Source organism: Nipponia nippon, unplaced genomic scaffold (assembly GCF_047370975.1).
Source record: "Nipponia nippon isolate SJK-2023a ecotype South Korea unplaced genomic scaffold, ASM4737097v1 scaffold_4, whole genome shotgun sequence".
Classification (NCBI taxonomy): domain Eukaryota; kingdom Metazoa; phylum Chordata; class Aves; order Pelecaniformes; family Threskiornithidae; genus Nipponia; species Nipponia nippon.
Window position 1 is genome coordinate 4,417,278 of NW_028262358.1, and position 21,412 is coordinate 4,438,689.

Here is a 21,412-nt window from a genome sequence, read left to right on the forward strand (position 1 = left end):
ACTGCTGTATTGCTTCTACTGCTTTGCCAATCCATATTGTTTGTCCCTTACCCTTATTTTTTTCATTTTTCAAAATATATGTACTTAGACCTTTTTAAAATACCTGAAATGGATATTTCCAAGTTAAAAAAAAAAAAAAAGTGAAAGCATAAAGTTTCATCCAACATTCACGTGGGTATCTATTTATTCTAGCTGATTTCATTGATTTTTTTACTGTTATTAATCAGCTACATTATTGTGCCTACAAAGAAGTGTTCCAGCACTGGCCATCACGTACAAATGCATTTTAAGGAGATCTTTACTGCTAACAAATAATTTAACAGGTCAAGAAACTTGTGGAACGTATTCAGGATGGTGAGGAAGCATACTAAAAACTGAACGGTGTCTTCAGAAAATTTTAGAATTAATAAAAGAGGGCATTTTTGAAGACTAATTGAAAATTGTGTATATGTGCCTATAGATTAGAACTTCTCTATGGCAGATATTTGTGCAAGGTACAACTGACTGTGAATTTGCCACGTGCTAGCTACTCTTCACAGCTTGCTTTGCAGACACTTCAAACCCTCAAAATGCAAGGGATTTCCTTATTCTTTTAAATGCCACATCCCAGATATGCATCTGTATACCATGGCTTTATGTTGATTACCGCTACATCTGATCACGTGACACATTTGATCTGGATCCAGGCTTGAGCATTTGATTAATTGTTCATGGCACGAGGCAGAGCATGTGATATGGTGGGGATACCAGCTGCAGGAAGACATGCAACACCTAATCAAGCACAGGGCTACAGCAATGTCATTGGGTGATAACTGGTCCAGCAGAAAGTCTTTGGAGACGAAGTTTCACCATTTTTGGAACAAAATTGAACTGGTAAAGTAAGTTTGTGTCAATGTAGTGCTGCATTTAACGACAAGTTGTTTTTTCACAGGCCACTGATTCTGGCACACCGGTGCTATCTGCAAGCTTATTTCTAAGCATCACTGTAGAAGATGTGAATGACAACCCCCCAGTGTTCCCACAGAAATCATACTCCGTGACTGTAAAAGAGAATGAGCCTCCGCATGTGGTATGTGGCATTAAGAATAAGTAGGCTGTTCTGCAGTTGTTTTCTTTGTTTGAACTTGGAAGGGGTAGTCATCTATGACGACTGTGCATTGGTGAACGTACTTTTTTTACTTTGCGGAGTCTGTAAAATCGCACAGCGTTTTCATTTTCTAAGATGCTGGAGTGCCTATCCCGCTGACTCTATTCCTGAAGCTCTCTTTGTGCCGCTCTTCCTTTCCCTCCTGTCCCTAGCAGTGATGCCACACTGCATGGATCTAGTTTTCGCAGGTCCTACGGGCAGCGTGTTTTAAAGAGGCTGTAGGTGGTGTGCATATATCCAGCATCCCCCTGTTCTTAAGGTTTTCTGTCTTCTTCCCGTGTATCCATTTCTGGCTCCATATCTGCCTTGCAGATGTAAACTAATGGTTTACAGGAATCAAGGGAAGAGGTACCACCGAAGAATCTACCACATCTCTTACCAGCCCTGCTATATGCCGTGGCAATATTCCAGCAATGCAATTAATAGCCATATGAGTAATTCAGTCATTAAACGCTATATAGTTAAATACCAGTCTTGTGTTTATGTTTTGCCACTCTCTTTGTTCTGCATTAAACCTGGTGGTTTGGTTTTTTGTTTGTTTGTTTTGGTTTGGTTTGGTTTTTTGTTTTGGTTCTTTTTTCCCCCTCCTTATTTAGATTTTGAGTGCAGCAGCCGCAGATGAAGATACAGGGTACAATGCCATTATTCATTACACCATAATTGGAGAGACTTCTTCATTTCATGTTGGAGAACTTTCTGGAAATATTGCAACTCTTCAACCTCTGGACTATGAAAGTCGTTCCCAGTATACATTTATTCTGCAAGCTTTCAATCCTGGCGAGCCAAATCTCCAGGACACAGCAAACATTACAGGTAGCTCTGGTTTACCACAGAAAATTTACCTTCACTTCCCTTAAGGAATATTTCAGCATGTGTAATTATGAGGCAGAAAGATAGCCTTCAATAGTAATACAGGCTGCTAAATTAAATTATCAGAAATGATGATGTGACCTTTTCACTATAGCCAGATGAAATTTTTCTTAAAAAATGTTTGGCTTGCCAAAAATGAAGATTTTTCACGCAAACTGACGTTATTTACTTCAATGTATTCACAAATTCTTCTATGGCGTTTTTTGAGTACCTATTGGCATTTTGATTGAAAAGGATTCCAAAAACATAATTCAGTTCTTTTCCTGCTTGTTTACAGAAAGCTTGCTTCTAGGGTGGTAAAAAAATGTTGACGATGATTTTTAGTGTTGTTAAGATAACAGTACTTGATTGCTGTTGTTTTTTTTTCCTTAAGAAAAAAAAAATTCTATCTTTTTTCCCAACACAACATAGAAGATATCTGTGAAGTTGGTATCCTAGTTTTTGGCTGGTCCTACTTTCGATCAATATGACTGGAAGCATTGGTTTATTTATTACTTCTTGTTCTGTGTTATTGATGTTACTGTATTGCCAGCTTCACCAATTGCGGACCATGACCCTATTGTGCCAGGTCACGTACAAATATAAAACTAAGCAATCCTGCCTCACAACGCTTGCAACCTAAGCCAAAGACTAGAGATACCAGATGAAGATGGACGCAGAAGGGAGCCCAAGGAAGCAATAGGATGATATGATTCATGACAGATCATAGTGACAGCATGCTAGCCAGAAGTGCAGCCGTTGTGGGAAGCTATTGCTTGAGCAGTAAATAATTTAATCCACAAAGGCAAGCATTTTGAAGTACAGAAAACAAGGTTGCCATCTGGTTTAAATTGAAAGAGCTCCAACTCAGTTCAGAGGAGCTGTGCTGGTTTATATTACTGAAGAAATAGCCTGTAACCATTTAGGTGAAACTCATGTTTACGCTCGGACGTGGGCCTTCTTTTCTTAGTTACCGTGGAAGATGTTAATGAAGAAGGACCCATATTCGACAAGCCCTCATATTACCACATCCTTCTAGACAATTCTACAGCTGGCACACCGGTGGTAGATATCAATGCAAGAGATGAAAGCAAGGGTTATGATGAAGGCATTTTCTACAATATTTCAGGTATGTTAGAAAGAAATCTTAGGGGCGTTTATTACTGGGGTACTTGCGTACTGCTAAACTAAGCTGCATGAGAGGAGAATAAGAGATAATGGTCATAAATTGAAATGGCAGGTTCTGACTTGGCTGTAAGGGGGGAAAAAAGTCCTCTGTGAGGAGAACTAATTACTGGAACAGGTTGCCCAGAGAGGCTGTCCTTGGAGAGTTTCAGCACCTGACAGATCAAATCCCTGAGCAACCTGCTTTGAATTCATTCATGACCCTGCTTTGAGCCAAGAGGTTGGACTGGCGGCCTCACAAGGGCCCTTCCAGCCCAAATGATTCTGTGATGCAGATGCAGACTCAAGAGAGGCCAGGTGTCTTGCTCCAAACCACATAGACATATTAGGACTTCAACCCATGTCTCTTAAATCCTGGGCATATAATTTAGTTGCTTGTCTCTGCCGGCTCCGTTGAACATCTCCAACACTTGTTTTTGTCTCTTCAGGTGGAAACTCAGAAGGCCTCTTTAGTCTTTCCAGTACCACAGGAGAACTCAGGTTAACAAGAGACTTATCCAAACAGGCTGTTCCCCTCTATTACTCCTTGATGGTCACTGCTACGGATTCAGGTCTGCCGCCTCTTTCAAGTTCTGTAAAGGTACTAAAATTTTTACTTTAGCGTCTACTTGCGCAGTTTATTCCCCAGATTGTTTTATTCTAAACTGAGTGTAACTACACCAGGAAATGGGTATTAGTGAAGCAAAGGTATGCAAATCAGGAATCAGAATGTCAGAGTCCCACTTCTGTTTCAGGAACAGGATACAAGATGACAACAGTTAGAAAGTTATGCTGCTATAGCAATTGCTGGCACACCACCCGTCATTGTTTTGATCATTCCATTTCAGAAAAGAAAGACGGAAGCTCTAAACTGTGAGGGGGGGGAAGATTAGAGGAGAATTCTGTGCAAGGTCAAAGAGTGGGAGAGTCAGAGGGGATGTAATGGAAGTATGTGATAGAATAAACAGGAGACAGCGAATAAGGTGTTTATTTTCCTATAACGCAAGAAAAAATAAATTCTAAATTGAAGAGCGAAACATTTAACTATGATAAAAGAAGTATTTTTTTTTCACAGTGCTTATAGCTGGCTGGTGATCTTTTGCCACTAAATATCACAGCTTAGCAGAATTCAAAAAAGGACTAGAAATGTATATGGATAAAGACATGTAGAAAATTATATTCAACAGAACCTTAAAATGTAGACTTATGAGCTATCATTCTTCAGAGCGTTGGACGGCAGCTGTCTGGCATCGTTTAGAAATAAATTATCTTTATTTTTGTGAAGCAGTAGGCATTATTTATTTACCGCCTGCCACCATTTTTCACGTATAAAGTGAGTTATAATAATTTTAAAATACTGTACTCTACAAGCTCCTGCTCTGGTCACACATTCTTCAGTGGAAGAATGTGTTGCAAATACAGATCAGTACCTCTCTCTGAGAGCTGTTTAGCTAGACAAGTCATTTGAAATGTGCTGTACGCGATGAACTGGAATCCCTCTCTATATTTAGGAAAGCATACAGGTGAACCTAAATTGATGAGGTTGCTGGCATTTTTCACTAACCTTCGCTGCCTTCAAGGCGCTAATGTGTCAAACTCAGCATGCAGCCATCATAGGCTTTTTCTTACCGACAAAGTTCTGGACTTCTGCTGTTGCATGCGTGAATAGAAAAGTCTGCTAAACCTGAAAACATAACCCCTGTACTCATCTCCCTTTCTGTGCAGGTGTCAATAACGATAGCTCCCATCAACATTTCATTCCCGGTGTTCTCTGAAGCAGTCTATCAGCCTGCCCCTCTGAGTGAGAAGACGCTGCCTGATACGTTTGTTGTACAGATCAGTGTGTTGTATAAGGTCCCTGTGATATACACTATTGTACTCGGAGATGAGAAGGGTAAGCTCTTTATGTGAAATAACAAGGAAGAGGGCGTGTGAAACAACTAGCGCTGCAGAGCACTTAACTTTTGGATTGTTTCTTCTCCCTCTCCTTTTGCTTTTATCTGAGTTCTACAGCCATTAATACTGGATGTGTATCAACCACATGTACAAATGTAACGCGGATCAGGTGTGGGCAGATGATTGAATTTCTGTCAGATTAGCTAGAGCCACGTGATACAGAGCTGACTGCACAAGCTGTGTGCTCTTTTTATGTCTGCTACAGGAAGATCAGGTGGTACCTGATCAGGCATAAAGTTACAGTGACTGGGGAAAAAATACCTAATTCAGCATAAAGACTGCTGGTAGAAAAACTAACTCAGCAACGCTTTCTTAACACACGCGTGGAGTAAGTTTACATGGGATCAACTGGATCAGTGCTTTTTCACGTGTCTTTTTTCACTAAACATAGAGCTGATTTTATTGTATCATTGAACATAGCCACTTTATATTTCTTTTTTTGTAAAATGTTTTGTATGAAGTTGTGGTCTCCTTGAAGTTATTTGCAGAATTCCTCATCTGCAGTAAGAATAGGACTTCATAGGAAATAAAATGATTTCTAACTGAAACAGGGACAAATAATCTCTGACTGTTTCGGAGGAAGGTGAAGGCCTTCTGACTGGAGAGTGGTGGGGTGAACTTCTCCCCTTTGGTTCCCATCTGACCTTCTGAATTATTTTTGTTAATTACAGCCCTGGATGCATCTGACATTCTCGTGAATCCATGTTGAATTTTATTTTGTTCTTCGAAGAATACTGTAACATACGATATATACAATGTGTAATTTGCATTGAAGGGCTCATGTCTTCAGTTTTAACCAATAAAATAATAAACAGAATAACTTCTGCTTTTTTTAACAGGGTATTTCGTTATTGATTCATCCACTGGTATTGTAAGAACAAGAAAGAATTTGAAACTGGAGGATTTTCCAGTCATTTTCAACGTGCGTGCCACAGATTCATCTAATCCTAGCATATTTAATGAAGCTTCTGTGAATGTGGAAGTTATTGACGAAAATGATTTCCCTCCAGTTTTCCCATCTCCTCTGCTAGAAGCAACATTGGAAGAGGTAAGAAAATGTCATCCAAACTGAATCACAAAAAATAAACGCTCAAAATAATAATAAAAAAATCTTTTGGTGAGTATACAAGTAAACATCCTGGAACTGGACAGGCTTACCATTCTGTTTTGCCACATGATGTTTTAAGGTTTATCTGAAGCTGAAAATTCCCATACATACAGAGAATGGCCTAGAAGTGTGACATATTGAAGGAAAAGTGAATTGTTTACTAATAAGGGGCTCCACAAAGGAAAAACAGCCACTCCATCTTGCGTATTTATGCACAGAGAATATTCATGTGCATTCACAATCTAGTGGATGTGCTGGGCACCTTATAGACTCTCTCAGCCTTTTGTAATGGAACTTCGTACAGAGAAGTAGCAGGCAAAAGTCTCTAATTTAGCAACGTTTCTCCTCTTGTACATGTACGATCTGTTGTGATTCTTCCTGACACTAACAAGCCAAATTTCAGTCTGTGGCTGTTATGTTATGATAGCCTGCAAAGGAAGCTACAGCATTTAATTATGCAAAAGCATCTAGCTCAACGTTTCACTCTTCGATTCTCAAACGACACTTTTCACGCTTTAATCTGCTAGCTGTGTTTTTAAAAAGCAGCGCACTGATAGTGTTTCTATTTTATATAGCATGTACCTTGCCTTTGAGATTACCAGCTGATTCATACACGTTCTCTTTAACAGCCACAGCTGATTTCACATCTAGTCCATTTCTATCATTGAGCTAAATGTAGGTTTAATTATCATACCTATTTTTAATGTTTCCAGTTAGTTTAACGGAGAAGAGTTAGAATCACATTTCCCAACCTTTAAAAATTGATTTCCAAGTGAAATATTTAAACAGGAGGGATTGCTGGATGCCCTGTTGGATCAAATAACTTTAGATCAGGTCTCAAATGGCTGTGCAAGTGAAACACTGATATTTACTGTCAATCTTAATGCAAATAACATTTTTAAGAGGAAGAAACAGATTATTTCTTTTGAAAAGAGTAATTCTTAGCCAAATAGTGTTCAGAAAGAAACATGATTTTGAAGTTGAGAACATCCATTGAGTTTCATAGGAGTAGAGGCTATTAAACATGAATAATTAATTCCTCAACAGCAAGTCAGATGCTTGAGGTTAACATTCGGCCTGTTTGAAACCATGGTGATTTTTCTTCCTGAAGATTGCTGCTGTAGGTAGAGACATGGGGGGAAATAGTTCTTTTCTGTAAATTAGAGAAAACAAGAGATTCTCTTACTGTGCTGGACGAGTTGTATAATTGTGATTTTTAAGATGTCTATACTATTGTAAATGCGTGTGGTATCTGTTACTTTCCCCCTTTCACATAAAGAAATAGCAGCTAACTGAAGTCTCTGACAGCCTCAATCTGTTCTTCATCCGCAGAATTTACCCGCTACTCAGATCGTCCAGCTGAAAGCTCAGGACAGTGATACAGGTAGAAATGGTTTCCTAACATACGGCATTCTCAGTGGAGGCGGACTAAAATTCAGGATAGATGCAGCGACTGGAATTCTTTATTCCAATGCCTCCTTTGATTATGAAGAGGAACCTACAGAGTATCAGGTTTGCTTCAGATTTCTTAAGTCTTTTCATTATTCGGAACTCTTTATCTTCCTCTCGGAAAACAGGTGACGCTTTTGGTTTTGTTTAGCTTGATATTGCTTGAACATTTTATGTGTTGTTTAGAATATGAGCATCTCAAGATGTGATGCATTCTTAAAGCAAGACACTGCCTTTGGAGTATAATGAAATTCAAGCCAGGCTCATTGTTCACCTGTCCTACAAACGCTCAAACACATCAGTGCATGCATAACTAACTGCAAGATGACAGCTCATGCATTCAGTGTTGTCTGTTTGCTTGAATCTGTACCAGACTGAGATCTTGCAGATACGATTCTCAGTTAATCTTCTTTATTGTGGCTGCCACTGCTGGGTATTTTTATGACCTTATTTTGCTTCAAGCAAAAATATTGGTGAATTTGTTGGTTCTTTATAGAAAGACTTTTTTATTGACCAAATAGTCCTTAAGTTTCAATAATCATTTTGAGGTGGACTCAGAATTTGAGCTTACATTTCTAAGAATACTCCAAAGTTTAAAATTCACCCAGTTTTTTTATTCCTTACGCAAGTACCTATTTATATGATTTCTCGTTACCAATAATTGTGCAACTTACAGGTTGTGATATATGCTGAAGATGACGGAATCCCTGAGAAGAAAAGAGGGTACTGCACAGTTGTCATAAAGATCGTTGATGTTAATGACTGGCCACCTGTCTTTGATCCAGTGACTGAATTCAGTGTAAATGAAAATGCGCCTGTGGGATTAATAGTCGGAAAAATCACAGCAACAGACAGAGACACAGGAGACAACGCCTTTGTTCTCTATAGCCTTACAGGTAACACGGAATTCTCTCACCGCACTGGAACAACTGTCACTTTGTCATCTGTACTGTTGCGAGCATAAATAGCATTACGTGTGTTATCTCCTAACCCCTTTCCGCACGAGCCAAGAAGGTTCGCTTTCACCTGGTTTGGTATTTTACTAATTTATGCTCATACAGCTTTCAGACTGATTGAGTAGGAACTTCTTTTGCCGAAACTACAAATTGTTATGATTTTAATCATACTCTTAATTCTGTTAAAAATTGACTTTTAAAGAAATCTTTAGCTACTCGACTGCTGTAGCTGCAATCAGCAGGAGTAATTTTGATGAAAAAAATGCCCATAGCTTTCTTGAATGAGGAATAAGGCTCTAGGGCCTGATTCGTCCCTGCCTTGTAGAACCCATTGTGCCTGCACCAGGTATTAAACGCTGCTAAATTAAGCCTCTTCTCAGCCTGTGGACTGCCAGCATTTCACAGCTACTAGAAGCAGGTGTAAATGGTATCACCAGCATGTCAGGGACCTGACTGACTATCAAGGGCTGTTGGAGGGCTGTCGTCTTTACCCTTGTTCTGGACACCTTTACCTCTGCAGCAGAAGTGCCACAACAGACAATAGGTCACTTACTCTGCTACCTCAGATCTCTGCCCAGGCTATTAATATAAAGTGCCTTCAATTTCATTTTACATTAATGTGCCAGCTTGTGAACTGCAGTGACTGAGAGCTCTGATTCGTGCTCCCTGTCACATTTAACTGGGGTAGCTGATGGCATTACAGTTGGGAAAAGCGCCCCTTTTGCCACTGCCACTGACAGAGATGGAGATTTAGAACCCTCTGGACCAAAGCCTGCAGGAGTTGAAATAGTTGTTTTTGTTGTATGGACCATCAAGAGCGATGTATATACGGTTTATATGTTTTTAGAGTCTTTTCTTTCCAATATGCGTACAGACTTTGAGGTGGCTTTGGACAAGGGTGGCCAAAACCAGTAAAAGTCACTGCCAGGTCTTTTGGCAGTCAAAGGCCTTTCTCTTTAGATGTGTGTGCCGCTCAGTCCACTTTCATTAGAGACAGAACAAATTCAGTGACATCTCTTAAAGATCTTGGCAGGAGCACTGTCTTGTTACAGTGCTTCATGACTGTTGCAACCAGCAAACATGAGACCCAACATACAGAAGGTCAGAGGACTGTAAAAGTGCCTGGGAACACCTCTGATCTCCTCTAAGAGTTGCACGGGCTTGGAGGAACTTGCTTCCAGAGATTCACCCCAGAATTCCAATGTGCTGTCCATCATCATTTGCGTGCCTCAAGCACTATCGCTTTTTGACTGTGACAGATGTATCTGCAAAACTTGTTAACCCGTTCTCTTGGCTCACACTTCAAACACTCATCCACTCAAAATATTTTCTGTTTTTCTTCTACGTTATCTACATGATATTTAAAAAAATTGTTTTAATGAGCTCAAGACACAAGTAAACATACAATTTAAGAGTGTAGTTAATTATGTGGTGTATTCATTGATAATGCTTCTTTAAATGTATCTCAGGTGGTGGAGGAAATATATTTGAAATAGATGAAATACATGGCAACATTAAGATAAAGAACTCTCCAGACTACGAAACCACGAATAAATACAGCCTTACAGTGAACGCGGTCAACAATAAATCTGCCCCTTTCCATCAGGTAACGGACCATTATTGTAATGAGCAGTGACTCTTCTATTCAGGGTGGATTTTGAACTAGTGGGAGGGAGAGCTAGCAAAGACATTTGTTGCACAGAATAAATTAGTCACCTAATCATGTTTAGGGTCAGACTTTTGCGACCTTTGTCCATGCTGAGTAGTATTAATACTCCATAATTAGTTGAAATACTTCATAATCGTGCATGGTAGAATTTGACCCTGAACTGTTTGCAGGCTAACCTGCGCTGGGGAACTGGAATTCTTGGCTGCTGCTGTTAGTACTGTAAGTGCCGTGATAATTTTTCATGGGAGAAAAAGTAATTTTCAGCAAATTGTTCTAGTTCCACAGTATTTCTTTTATTTGAAAAGATATTACACGCTTATTTAACAGAACCAGAACATGTGTGGTTCCCTTAACCGCATCTAGCGGCAGCAGCAGGACATGTTGGCCTCCTAAACACATCCCGTTCTTACTCATTCAGATGCCTTTCAAGAAGTTGAATCCTACTGCAACATTGAATTCCTGCCTCTCTCGTGTAAAAATCCTGTAGTGATCTTTGATGTCGAGTTCACAAAATTAAACCAAACGCAATACTTTACTACAGCCTTTTCAAAGTCTAATTTATACTTTTTATTGCATATGCAAATAACAAAAAAATATCGCTAAATAAGACATTCTGAATATTCTAAAACGCACGAAACCATTTTGTTTTCTAGGCAACTACTCATGTCACTGTTCTAGTGATTGATGTGAATGATAATGCTCCGGTATTTGCTCAGAATTCCTATTCAGCTTCTATAAACATGATTAATCCTGTAGGTGCTCATGTCATAACTGTGAGCGCTACCGACAAAGATCAGGTAACGACTCCTGTTTGATTTTGACACTGCTTTAAGCTGCGGCCCGAATATATTTTCCTCTGTTCTCTAGGCATGAAATACCAAACGTAGCAGAAAGTGAATTCTGATTGCCTAACAGCACTGGGAATTGGAAATTAGGACTTTTGATGGTTCTGCCTTGACAGTGATGTACTCCCTGTCTTTGGGCATGTTTCTTCAGCTATATTTGCCTTAATTTTTCCCCTTATTATACGGAGTTGTACCGGTGAAGTATACAAGGACTGAAGCAATTTAGTGTCTGTGAAGTTATTTGAACTTCTGAAGTAGAAGAATCTGTAAAAGCTAAACATCGTATAGCTGGCTTGAACATGGAAATGTCTGCTTACCCAGCGCCTCTGAAGTGTGGTACCCCAGCTAATTCTCTCTGTCCCTATTTTTTAAAGTAATTTTGTTTGATATATCTGTATTGCACCCATCAAGTGGTATCCAGGCACTGGCAGAGATACCCAGTAGTCAACCAGATCACCATGACAACATCACCACTAATTATACCATTTAAAAGCTGAAACATCTAGAAGTGACAACAAAATAGGTGTAGCAGGTGCCTTCCTATTTCTTCACGCATAATTTTGGTTAAAATAGCTGCAGCTGTGGTATATTGCTGTAAATAATCTAATGGCCCCTTTTTTATCATCCTTCGCAAGGTTTTTATATAAAAAGTGAAATTGCGTATGGAAGTTGCTGGAGCCTGAGAGATCCGCATTGAGACCCTAATGAAACTCATCCTTCAGATAATGTCTGGTCCTCTGCCACGCAGAGTGGCACTCATCCCCCCTGTGCCACCCTTTCAGGATTCTGGGGCAGAGCCCAGCACTGAAATTATTAGACTTTGTCTCTATTCCTCCCTGTTCCTGAAATAATTATGAATCCACAGATTACTTAGTGACAACAGATGTTCAGGGCAGGGTTTGGTCCTGCTGCTGCCGAGCCATGGAAGAACAGAATACAATGCTTTTCAGAAATACAGTGCGAAACGCAATAGAGCAAACCCGAAGGGTTTGTCAAAATGGCTTGTCTCAGGAAAGTGAAGTGATGTGCGTAGAGTAAAACGTGTCCAGCTCTCCTGGGGCAGGCAGGGACAGGGCTTACCCTCGTAGCAGTGGGGAGGCTGTGCTGCTCCTCACAATGTGAAAAGGATCCAAGGGACTTTGGCTTATTCTCCTTGACATCACACCTTTACGTGACTCTCTCTCACTACTCCGACTGTCCCCCTCTACATCTGCCTTCAACTTATTTTCTTTAGAGACCCCTTTTCACATTTTTGCTATGGAACTGGCCAACCGCTTGTGAATTTTCTTCCACTTCGTGTTTTTATTGGCACCCATCCTACCATAGCTAATCCCAAGTTTTCATTCTCTAAATAAGTTCACCAGAGACATTTAGACATTGTCACATCTCTTGTTTCAGTGTTTATCCTACCCTTCAAGACGTACTCCCAGTGCATGTAGTTTTCTTCAGTATTGCTATGGGAATTTTTTGGGATCCTGGAACATCAAAATGCATCTGGGGGGGTGGGAGGCTCTGCCCATTGGCCCTTTCCCCTGCTGCTGCTCTTGTGTTACAGCTTAAGCCCAAAGTAGCTCTGAGCCTGGTTCTCTCCAGTTATTTAAAATGCCTCCGGCATTCTGTCCATTTAAGCGTGGCAATACTGAGATTCCAGTGAGTCTGTCCCGTGGGACCTGGGGCACTGAAATAAGGCGGTCCTGCAAGCAATAGTTACGTGAAGTTGTGCTCCTTTCACGGCAGGGGCAAAACGGCCTTATTGAGTACTACATCCTCCCTGACCCAGACTCCAGCCCGTTCTTCCTGATAGAAGATACCAGCGAGGGGAAAATAATTACAACTGGAAACCTGTCTCGATCTGGAGAGATCCATTTAACAGTGATGGCTAAGGACAAAGGCTCTCCATCTTTAAATAACACTGCTGTGATAACTCTTAATGTGTTTGACAACCGTCCGTTTGTCCCTCGGTTTAACGAGAGCGAAATCAGGTGAGGCTTTCATATCAAGTTCTATAACTGGTACATATTCTCCAGGTAGCGGAAAACATAGTGAAGTTGAAGGTTGAAGCTAGTTTTCGTATTCTTCCCTGCTGAAGCAAGGACATCAGGTTTTTTTACACAAAATGTCCAGGAAATTCTGCTATGTCGGTGGTTCTGTGAACGTGACGCGAGGCATCGCCTTTTATTTCTTTATCGTGCAGCTTGTATACGCCAGACTCTTTGTCCCTTTCCTCTTGCATGCTAGTAAAACATTCTTCCTTAGCTCTTACTCAAGGATAAACAAATGTCTGGCTAGAAAAGTAGGGCTTGCGCTGCACTCTGGTTGTCAGGGAGCTCTAGCAAACAACTAGAGGGGAGGGGGCAAGGTTTTCCACAGAGAACTCGCTCTTAAAGGGTTAAATTTCAAAGCCTGCCAGTGCAACAACTGCTGGCAAATGTAACGTTATGATTTATCATTTATTTTCTATATTAGCATTTCCGTTTTGGAAAACACAGGAGTGGATTATTTCATTTACGCTTTTACTGTGGTTGAAACTTCAGGAAAATCGATTGATTATACGGTTGTATCTGGCAATGAAAAAGGTGAGTAGTATTTCCCTTATGAGTTAAAATAGCTGAGATAACAGAATAACCTGTCTTTTGTGTGGCAGATGTTGCTGTATGTAAACGAGGAGATGGAGAGCAAGGATTAAAACTCGTGTCATTTTTTTTTAAAAACGAAAGTACACAAAGAATTTCTTTCAGAGCTCTTCAGCGTGGACTTTGTTAATCTTCTTTGGCTAAGGAGGTGGTGGTAACTTGCCAGAAAATGGGTTCCTATAGTCTTAAGTTAGGATAATTTGCAGGCTGAGGGAGCCAAAATAGAAGTTGTTAGCAAGCAGCTTCCTGCCTGCCAATCCCTTTTAGTCTATCATTTCCTTGCACTTGCACCTATGTTGGGGCATCTAGCCTCCTTCAGCTTTTGCAGCCGTGATGCGACTCCATTTGCATACAAAAAAAGGAAATAATTAGGAACCGATAGAAAACTTAGAAATCGGTGAAAAAGGAGTTGTGCAACAAGAGGCTGCAATTCTGTTTTCCAAGTCTGTTGCTCCTTTACATGTTTAAGGCCTGTTTGGTCTGGGACAGGACCCCAGCCGTGATGCCTTTGCTGCTTGGCCAGTGGAAGTGTTGCATTTCACATTCTTAAGAGCAGAGGGCCCATGGAAACATCCGAAGAGCAACAAAGGCACAAGAGGTAGGAGGGACACAAGTGAAATGGTAGCTATAACAATGAAGGTGCATGTTTTTCCTTTCAGGTCACTTTAGATTGGATCCAAAAAGTGGTCAGCTGAGAACAGCAATTAATTTGAACTATGAGGAAGCTTCTCAGTATGTGATTTTAATTGAAGCAAAGGAAAATCTCTCATCTGCTGCCAAAGTCCAGCGTTCAGGTAACTTTTTGATTTGAAGGACGTTCCAACTTACATTGGGGGCAATGAACCCATCTTCTGTATTTGCAACCCAATATAGGAATCACGATTCTCTTTGACAGCTCTAAGTGAGGCAGAGCTCTTCTGGGCACATCGCTGCTGCCTTCCCTTTCTTCTCCCTCTTCCTCGCCTGCAGCAGAGCTCCTGCTGCAAAGCCACAGCCTGACCCGGCCTTTGGAAGCTGCGCTTTGCTGGTGTTCGTTGTTGCAGTTAACTTGTGTTTGTTTAATAGGTCTGTTTGCTCAGAACGTGGCGATGCTGACAATCTCGGTGCAGGATGTAAATGAAGAGCCAGCATTTTTGAGTGATGCCTACTCTGCTCGGATACCAAACTCCGTGCTGTACAAGTACCCGGTAATTACAGTTCAGGTAGAGTATCTTCCTGTGCTCGTCATGAGGACGGAAATCTTTTGAAAGATTTGGATTTCTTCCACCGTTAAACTGGGTTAAAGGAGCTGTTAAATCTGCTCTTGAGAGCTTGAGGCAGATTCTGCCCACCATCCAGGTTTAACGTAACGCTGCTGGAGGACGGGGTGTTCAGGGAACTGGTCCATACCTGGCCTACCAGTGGGTCTGTCAGAAGAGCTATACAGTCTGTTCTGACTCATGCTGCTGTTATGGATTCCATACTGCACAGACTACCGTTCTCTCTTTGGCACCGGTAACCGCTTTGCTACCTATCGGACCCAAATGGGAAATGAATTGCAAAATGGAGCGGTTCTCATCTTTTTCGAAGCCTGGCCTTATCCCTCAGTCCTAGCCTGCTCCTTTTATGCTTACAGCTGTAGAACCCTCCAGACTTCGCGGTAAACCTGTTTCCCCCTTTATACCCTCGGTCCGATTCTGATAGTTTGTGCGCCGCTTTGTTTAGGGCAAAGAGGAAAATATGACAGCGCTATCCTAGAATACTCCAGTCTTACAAACAGAAACTGCAGAGTTTTATGATAGAAGAGCAGCGTGCAGCCCAAAAGCTACGAGCTGAGTTTCACAAATCACCTTTTTTTAAACCCAGGCCACAGATCCAGATTCAGGAGACAACGGACTTTTGCTGTACAGCTTAGCGAATAATCAAATGAACGAATTTGACATCGATGAAAACACAGGGCAGATTTTTACAGTTGCTGTAGCAGAAAAGACTGGAACATTTTTACTGGAAGTCCAAGCTGCAGACCAAGGCACAAGAAGACTCACGGCCCGGACAACAGTCAACGTAAGGAAGATTGCTATTTATAGTCCTGATTTGCTTCCGTGTCAAAACTCTGTGTACAAGAAGGGCTGGGTTTGGTAACGACAAAACAATTACTTAACACCATACAGTGAGACTGTCAGATACGCCAGGATTTACTACGTACTTTCAGGGCAGAATTAAGAGGCTGCCACTTTCATGGGCATACAAAAATACGTTGGCATGAAGACTGACTTTTAGAGGACAATTGTTTTGTATCAGAGGTGTTTTGGTTTGGTTTTTTTTTTTTTGAAAGTCAATCTACGAGAGGTACAAATGCTTTCGAAAACCTTACATGTGATTTATTTTTTATTAGGTAACCGTTGATTCCAGTTCCAGTAACAACATTGTGGTGGTGGGACTTAATCAGAAGATCAACGTAGTTGACAGAAACATTCCTGGAGTAAAAAGGTATTTTTGAAACCGTGAAGCTTATTCTGATATAATATCTAATGACAAATTTAGAGTGCCTTTGAGATAGGGGTGTGACAGCCTACAGGGGAGATGATACAGCCAGTGCCCATGAAAAGCTAGGCCTTCAACTTGACGTAGTTCAGAATAATTTGAGGGAATTCACAGGGATCCACCACTTTTTATCTGGTCAGGCTTTGGCCTGAGCTGACAAATGTCAAAGAGGTCATTGGACGAGACGATTTCGAGAGGTCTCTCCCCACCTCGATGTTTCCGTGATTTTTAACAGCCTAGGATAAAGTTTTTCATGGGTCGTAGGCTCAAGATATAAATGTGGAGACAGGCAGGATAGAAGCTATGAACCAAACCCACCTTTGCGGCAAATGAAAAACCCCCCTTGTAGCACGGCAGCAGAGCTTCTCGAGGAGGTCTCAGCCCTACGGTGCTAGGGGATTAGCTGGTGACGTGGGGATGGCCACGCTACAATTGAAATCATATTTTGGCCTTTTTGGCACATTAATGAAGACACAAGATCTTTTGTTTGATTATACATAACCATATATTTACATTGGAAATATCGAGTCCTGTGCTTTTGAGGGGAAATCACTTTGAAGGATGGAAAAATGAGTTTGTGATGTTGACGCTATCATGGCACCAGTTTCTTGTTGGTAAAAACGGAATGGGAACCCTGGAGCTGCTCTGCCGCTTTCTTTGAAGCAGCTGGTACTGACTGCTGTCACGCTGATGGATGAACTGGGCCAGTGGTCTGATCCAGCCTGAAAATCCCTCGGTGGAAAAGGAGGAGAAAACGATGAGGATTATGAGACTGAATTTCCCTCCTCCCCGCCTTTACTGTTTATAATACTCTATAGGTATCACTGCCTGTATTTATAAAAAATAATGCCAAGCATGAAATGAGCCATATGTCGCTTTGAAAAACATGACTAAATAGATGATGTACTATGCAGTACTGGTTATGAAATCTAGGTATTAAGGGTTTGCTAACCTTTCCTTTCTCAAATGAATTGTTCAGTTATGCTAATGGCACCTATCTAAGAATTTTCAGGCTATGACAAAAGTTGTATAGCATCTACTAACGAAAAGTATCTTTGCTTACCAGTCAGAGACAAGGACTGGGTGGTTTTTTTTTTTTTCCTCTGCTACTCAATCACTCAGCGATATCGGGCAAATTTGCTTAATTCCTTTGCTGATGATAATCCTGCGTTTTTACACGCTTAGATTAAAATACTAAATATCTGCAAAGTGTTGTATTAAATACTACTTTTCTATCATTTAATTTCCAGAGTAAAAGAATTTGTTATTGCCCAGTTAATTTAAAACGCTTTCTTAATCTGATGGCAGGGTCCTGGAAGATAAACTTGCATGGAACGTATACATCATTGATGTTTATTCCAATGAGTCTGAAAGAAAAGCAAGAAGCAGCACGGATGTAACCTGCGTAAAAATTACTGCTTTTGATAAGGCAAACCAGGAAGTATCTGCAGAAGACGTAAAAAGGTCCGTACGGCACAGTCTGTCTTCTGGGTGTCAGGGCTATGCAGCTAGGTTTTGTTTCTCTTCAAATTATTAATGTCTTGGACTGGACAGGGTTTAGATCAAGTAACAGTTTATCTGAGACTCATCTCGAGGCTTACATGGAATTTTTAGAATTCAGAAAGCTTTCATTATTTACTGAAAGGTAATTTTCAGAGTTTGTCAAAAACATGAATAAGGCTGTTTAATTGTGCAAAATATATTTAAAAGTCAGTTTTAAAGACAGCTGAAGCAGAAAGAATATCGTTAAAATAGATATCGACCGCTTCAGAACGGCAAAATGTTGGTTAAAATCGTACATTTTAGGTGGATTTTACATTTGCAAAATGTACATTTACATTCTGTGAAGGGCAGCTGCTATTTAAGCACGCGATTTCTAGACCCGACACCTCTCTCTAAACCAGTAATTGTTTGTGGCTGATGTTACTAACGGAGCCTGTGGTCCTAGGAAAGCAGTCTCCATGGATGAACCTTTTTCTCTGAGGAAAGCGCTCTTGGTCTCTGTAAGACAATATGCAGCTGCCTTGATGTGGATTCAGAGGATACTGACCTCTCAAGGTCCATTTTCTGAACTTTGCAGCATTTTAGTTCATAAGCACCAGGGCTGGTTGCTAGAAAACGGAGTTTTTCCCAAATGAAAGGCATGACGAGCCTGAATCTTCAGAAAAGGTCTTGGTGAACCGGGGAGTGATATTCTGTTGTTTTCTTCACTGCTCTTCAAGCCAAAATGAAGGTCTGATAAATCATCGGCATTTTACTTTTCTATCTTCAGAAAACTTAGGGAGCAGGGGAGTAGCATTGAGGCAGAACTGGAGAAAATATTTTCAGCGGCTGTTACTGTTGCCATAGAAGAGGCTCCTGCAGACTCGGCAACTCCTGAACTCATTGCAACGATCGTGCTCAGTGTTCTGCTAGCCTGCACCCTCGTAGCCTTCCTGGTATATGTACTTTTTACTATAAAAAGGAAAAGGTACAAATCGTTTTACTTTAACAATGTAATTTAGATTTACAACTAATAAGTTTACTTTAAACGTCAACTTGAAAAATACTTATCTGATAAATTACCGATATTTGCATGGAGTGTTGCCTAAGATTTGCTATAAATCAAAATGCCTGGCCTTGTACTGTAGTTATTAGACACAGTGCACGTAACTGACAGTTGGTTTCTTCTTGTGTTTGTCACACAGCAACAGCAGGAACAAACACTTTTCAAAACAGAGACATGGGGGCAGCAGAAACGTTAACTGTGACGGGGGGGCACAAGAAGCTGTAATATACCCACAGAAGTCTCCTCTAACCCCACGAATGCTGAAATCGAGGGACGTTTTGCTGCTAACTTCAGTGGCAGCAGGACCATATAGCTGAGGAAAAGGAATGAATTTGCAGGAGGACAGTGGGAGTGGGTATTTACCCCGTTACCATTAAATATGTAGTCTAACAATTGTGCAGAAAAATAGGAAATACTTCAAAATAATCCCCAGAATAACACTGAAAATAAATGTTGTGTATTAAACTTATGACACAAATACTTCATGTTCTGTTTTTAAAACAACTGTAAAGCCAGTCTTCAAAAAGAATTAACGATTTTATTTTAACGTATGTATTATTTTCAGAAAGTATACGCAACAGTATTTGGTTAAGAAGCAAGCTGAAATTATAGAGGGTATTGATAATCCACGTGCAATTGACGGAAGTGGAAGTCTGAAAAGCCTACAGAAACTAGAGCACACGAATAATGTGTAAGTAGAACGCTGAGATCACGAATTTATAAAAAATAGCACGTCAAAAGATGTGGTTCTAGTTTACTGTGGTAACAGAGGTTTTCTTTGTATCTTTCACTAGTGGATAGGTCGGTTTTTAAGAACCCTTACAATTTTAAGTTAAAAACTCTACGCTTGAAGGAAGCTAATACCTTTTAATCTTGTATCAAAAATTACAAAGGCAAATTCCTACTTACTCTTTAGCAAATTGCTAGGCCTTATGCACAAAAACCCCTTCAGGATACAAGAAGCTACTGAACATTTCCCTGGGAAAAATCCCAGGAATTTTGAGATCAGTGTACGTGCTGCTCTCGGTTTGACAGAGGCTAAGATTTTTGTCGCTGAACTATTTGCAAGCTCAAGGTGTTACAAATTCTCTTAACGCTCTTTCAGGAAAACAGAAACAATAGCCTTTAGCAACATGGAAGACACCAAAGGAGGTGATGCTGACAAAGACGTAACTCAGGACCATGAAGCATGCAGATACCTTGAGACACTGCTGTTAGATTGCAACAGTGAACACGACGAAAAGGTAGCCTCTGAAAAAGCCATTGAACCTCGAAATGGAGATGCCCAGCCCACTGCAGAATTCACACCAAAACAGGTAATCAGCTTTTCAACTGCAAAAATGGAGCGAAAGGTATTTTATCATTATTCATCCAATAACTGAAAGAATTATCAAAAGTAAACTGGTGATTGAACTAAAAAAAAAAAAAAAAAATCTTATGTGAAGTAACAAAAAATCTTTGAGGAGGGGCTGTTTGTCCCTGCTTAGAAGGAGGAGAAGGACTTTGTGATCCAGAAATGATGACTCTCTTCCATCTTTTACAGAATGGGTACAGTAAAAGGTTCTCATGGGCTGCTCCTAAAACTTGCAGCCTTAAAAACAATGCTTTCTTTGCAAGCTTCAGAGACAGAAGATATATAGACAAGTTCTATGACTTCTACTCTTTAGAACTTGTCCCCACGCTACCATTTGTAGCTTTCTGCCTTATCTGCGTTATGTTTTCTTGCAGGATTGCTTTCTGACAGACACAAATAAAGAGTCAGCTCTTTCCTTAGCACCTGATCCCACAACGCCTGCCCCTGAAAAAGGACTGAAAGGAGTAAAATTTTCAGAAGTGGCAATTATTTTGGACGTGGAGCCTGACGATGATGAGCCTGACGACGATGAACCTGACAATAGTGATGTATTTTTTCATCAATAAGAATGCTCGATGAAGAAAACTTTTAGGAAAACCACAATGATACTCATTGGAACACTCTGGAATTAAATGAGCAATAAGAATATGGGGATGCTGTCCAGATCTTAATTCCCGCTACTCCTGTTGTTTGTGCTCTAAGAGATGGACAAGAAAAAAAAAAAAGTAATAGGCTAGAAGGGCTGCGGAATGGTTGTAATGCAAGGTTACTTTCCTAGATGCAGTGCTATCTTACGGTGTATTTAATCTCTTATGGCACGTGTAAAATGGTAAGCCAATAAAACCGATTCTCTAGGTGCTGCCTTGTCGTTATTTTACATGAAGTATGTCTCGGACACCAATCTTCTGTTCTTTTGCACACGCCCCACCGTCGCGGTCAGTTTTTGAAAAGGAGCGGCTATTATTTTTCCAGTTACACGGTGCCTTTCCTCCCCGCAGGACGCAGCGGAGCAGAGGGTCGGGCCCCGGGCCCTGCACCAACCCCCTCCAGGCGGCGGTGTCGACGCGGAGGAGCTGCCCCAGGGCCCGCAACGAGTCGGCGGGGGTCCCGGTGGCGGGGCCGCCGCCTCAGGAGCCTCCTTCCCGCCCCGCGGCGGGTGTGAGGTGAGGGGGGGGGGGGGGGAGTGGAGGAAGGGCGGCGCGGCCTCGCCT

The 21,412-nt window shown here is 40.9% G+C and overlaps 1 protein-coding gene across 1 annotated transcript in view; it reads left to right on the forward strand.

Moving 5' to 3' along the window:
* LOC104022477 (protocadherin Fat 4) overlaps positions 1–21,047 on the forward strand; it is a 31,639-nt gene extending 10,592 nt beyond the window's left edge. Inside the window, exons 13-33 of the mRNA XM_087777481.1 lie at positions 932–1,069; positions 1,744–1,960; positions 2,967–3,125; positions 3,610–3,761; positions 4,886–5,054; positions 5,956–6,164; positions 7,557–7,736; positions 8,350–8,569; positions 10,099–10,235; positions 10,952–11,095; positions 12,881–13,125; positions 13,610–13,719; positions 14,436–14,570; positions 14,842–14,978; positions 15,622–15,819; positions 16,151–16,245; positions 17,608–17,763; positions 18,572–18,769; positions 19,413–19,538; positions 19,953–20,163; positions 20,576–21,047. Of these exons, the coding sequence (XP_087633607.1) occupies positions 932–1,069; positions 1,744–1,960; positions 2,967–3,125; positions 3,610–3,761; positions 4,886–5,054; positions 5,956–6,164; positions 7,557–7,736; positions 8,350–8,569; positions 10,099–10,235; positions 10,952–11,095; positions 12,881–13,125; positions 13,610–13,719; positions 14,436–14,570; positions 14,842–14,978; positions 15,622–15,819; positions 16,151–16,245; positions 17,608–17,763; positions 18,572–18,769; positions 19,413–19,538; positions 19,953–20,163; positions 20,576–20,767 (3,528 nt within the window). The 3' untranslated portion in view covers positions 20,768–21,047. The remainder of the gene's footprint in view (positions 1–931; positions 1,070–1,743; positions 1,961–2,966; positions 3,126–3,609; positions 3,762–4,885; positions 5,055–5,955; positions 6,165–7,556; positions 7,737–8,349; positions 8,570–10,098; positions 10,236–10,951; positions 11,096–12,880; positions 13,126–13,609; positions 13,720–14,435; positions 14,571–14,841; positions 14,979–15,621; positions 15,820–16,150; positions 16,246–17,607; positions 17,764–18,571; positions 18,770–19,412; positions 19,539–19,952; positions 20,164–20,575) is intronic.
* Positions 21,048–21,412: the final 365 nt, after the last annotated feature.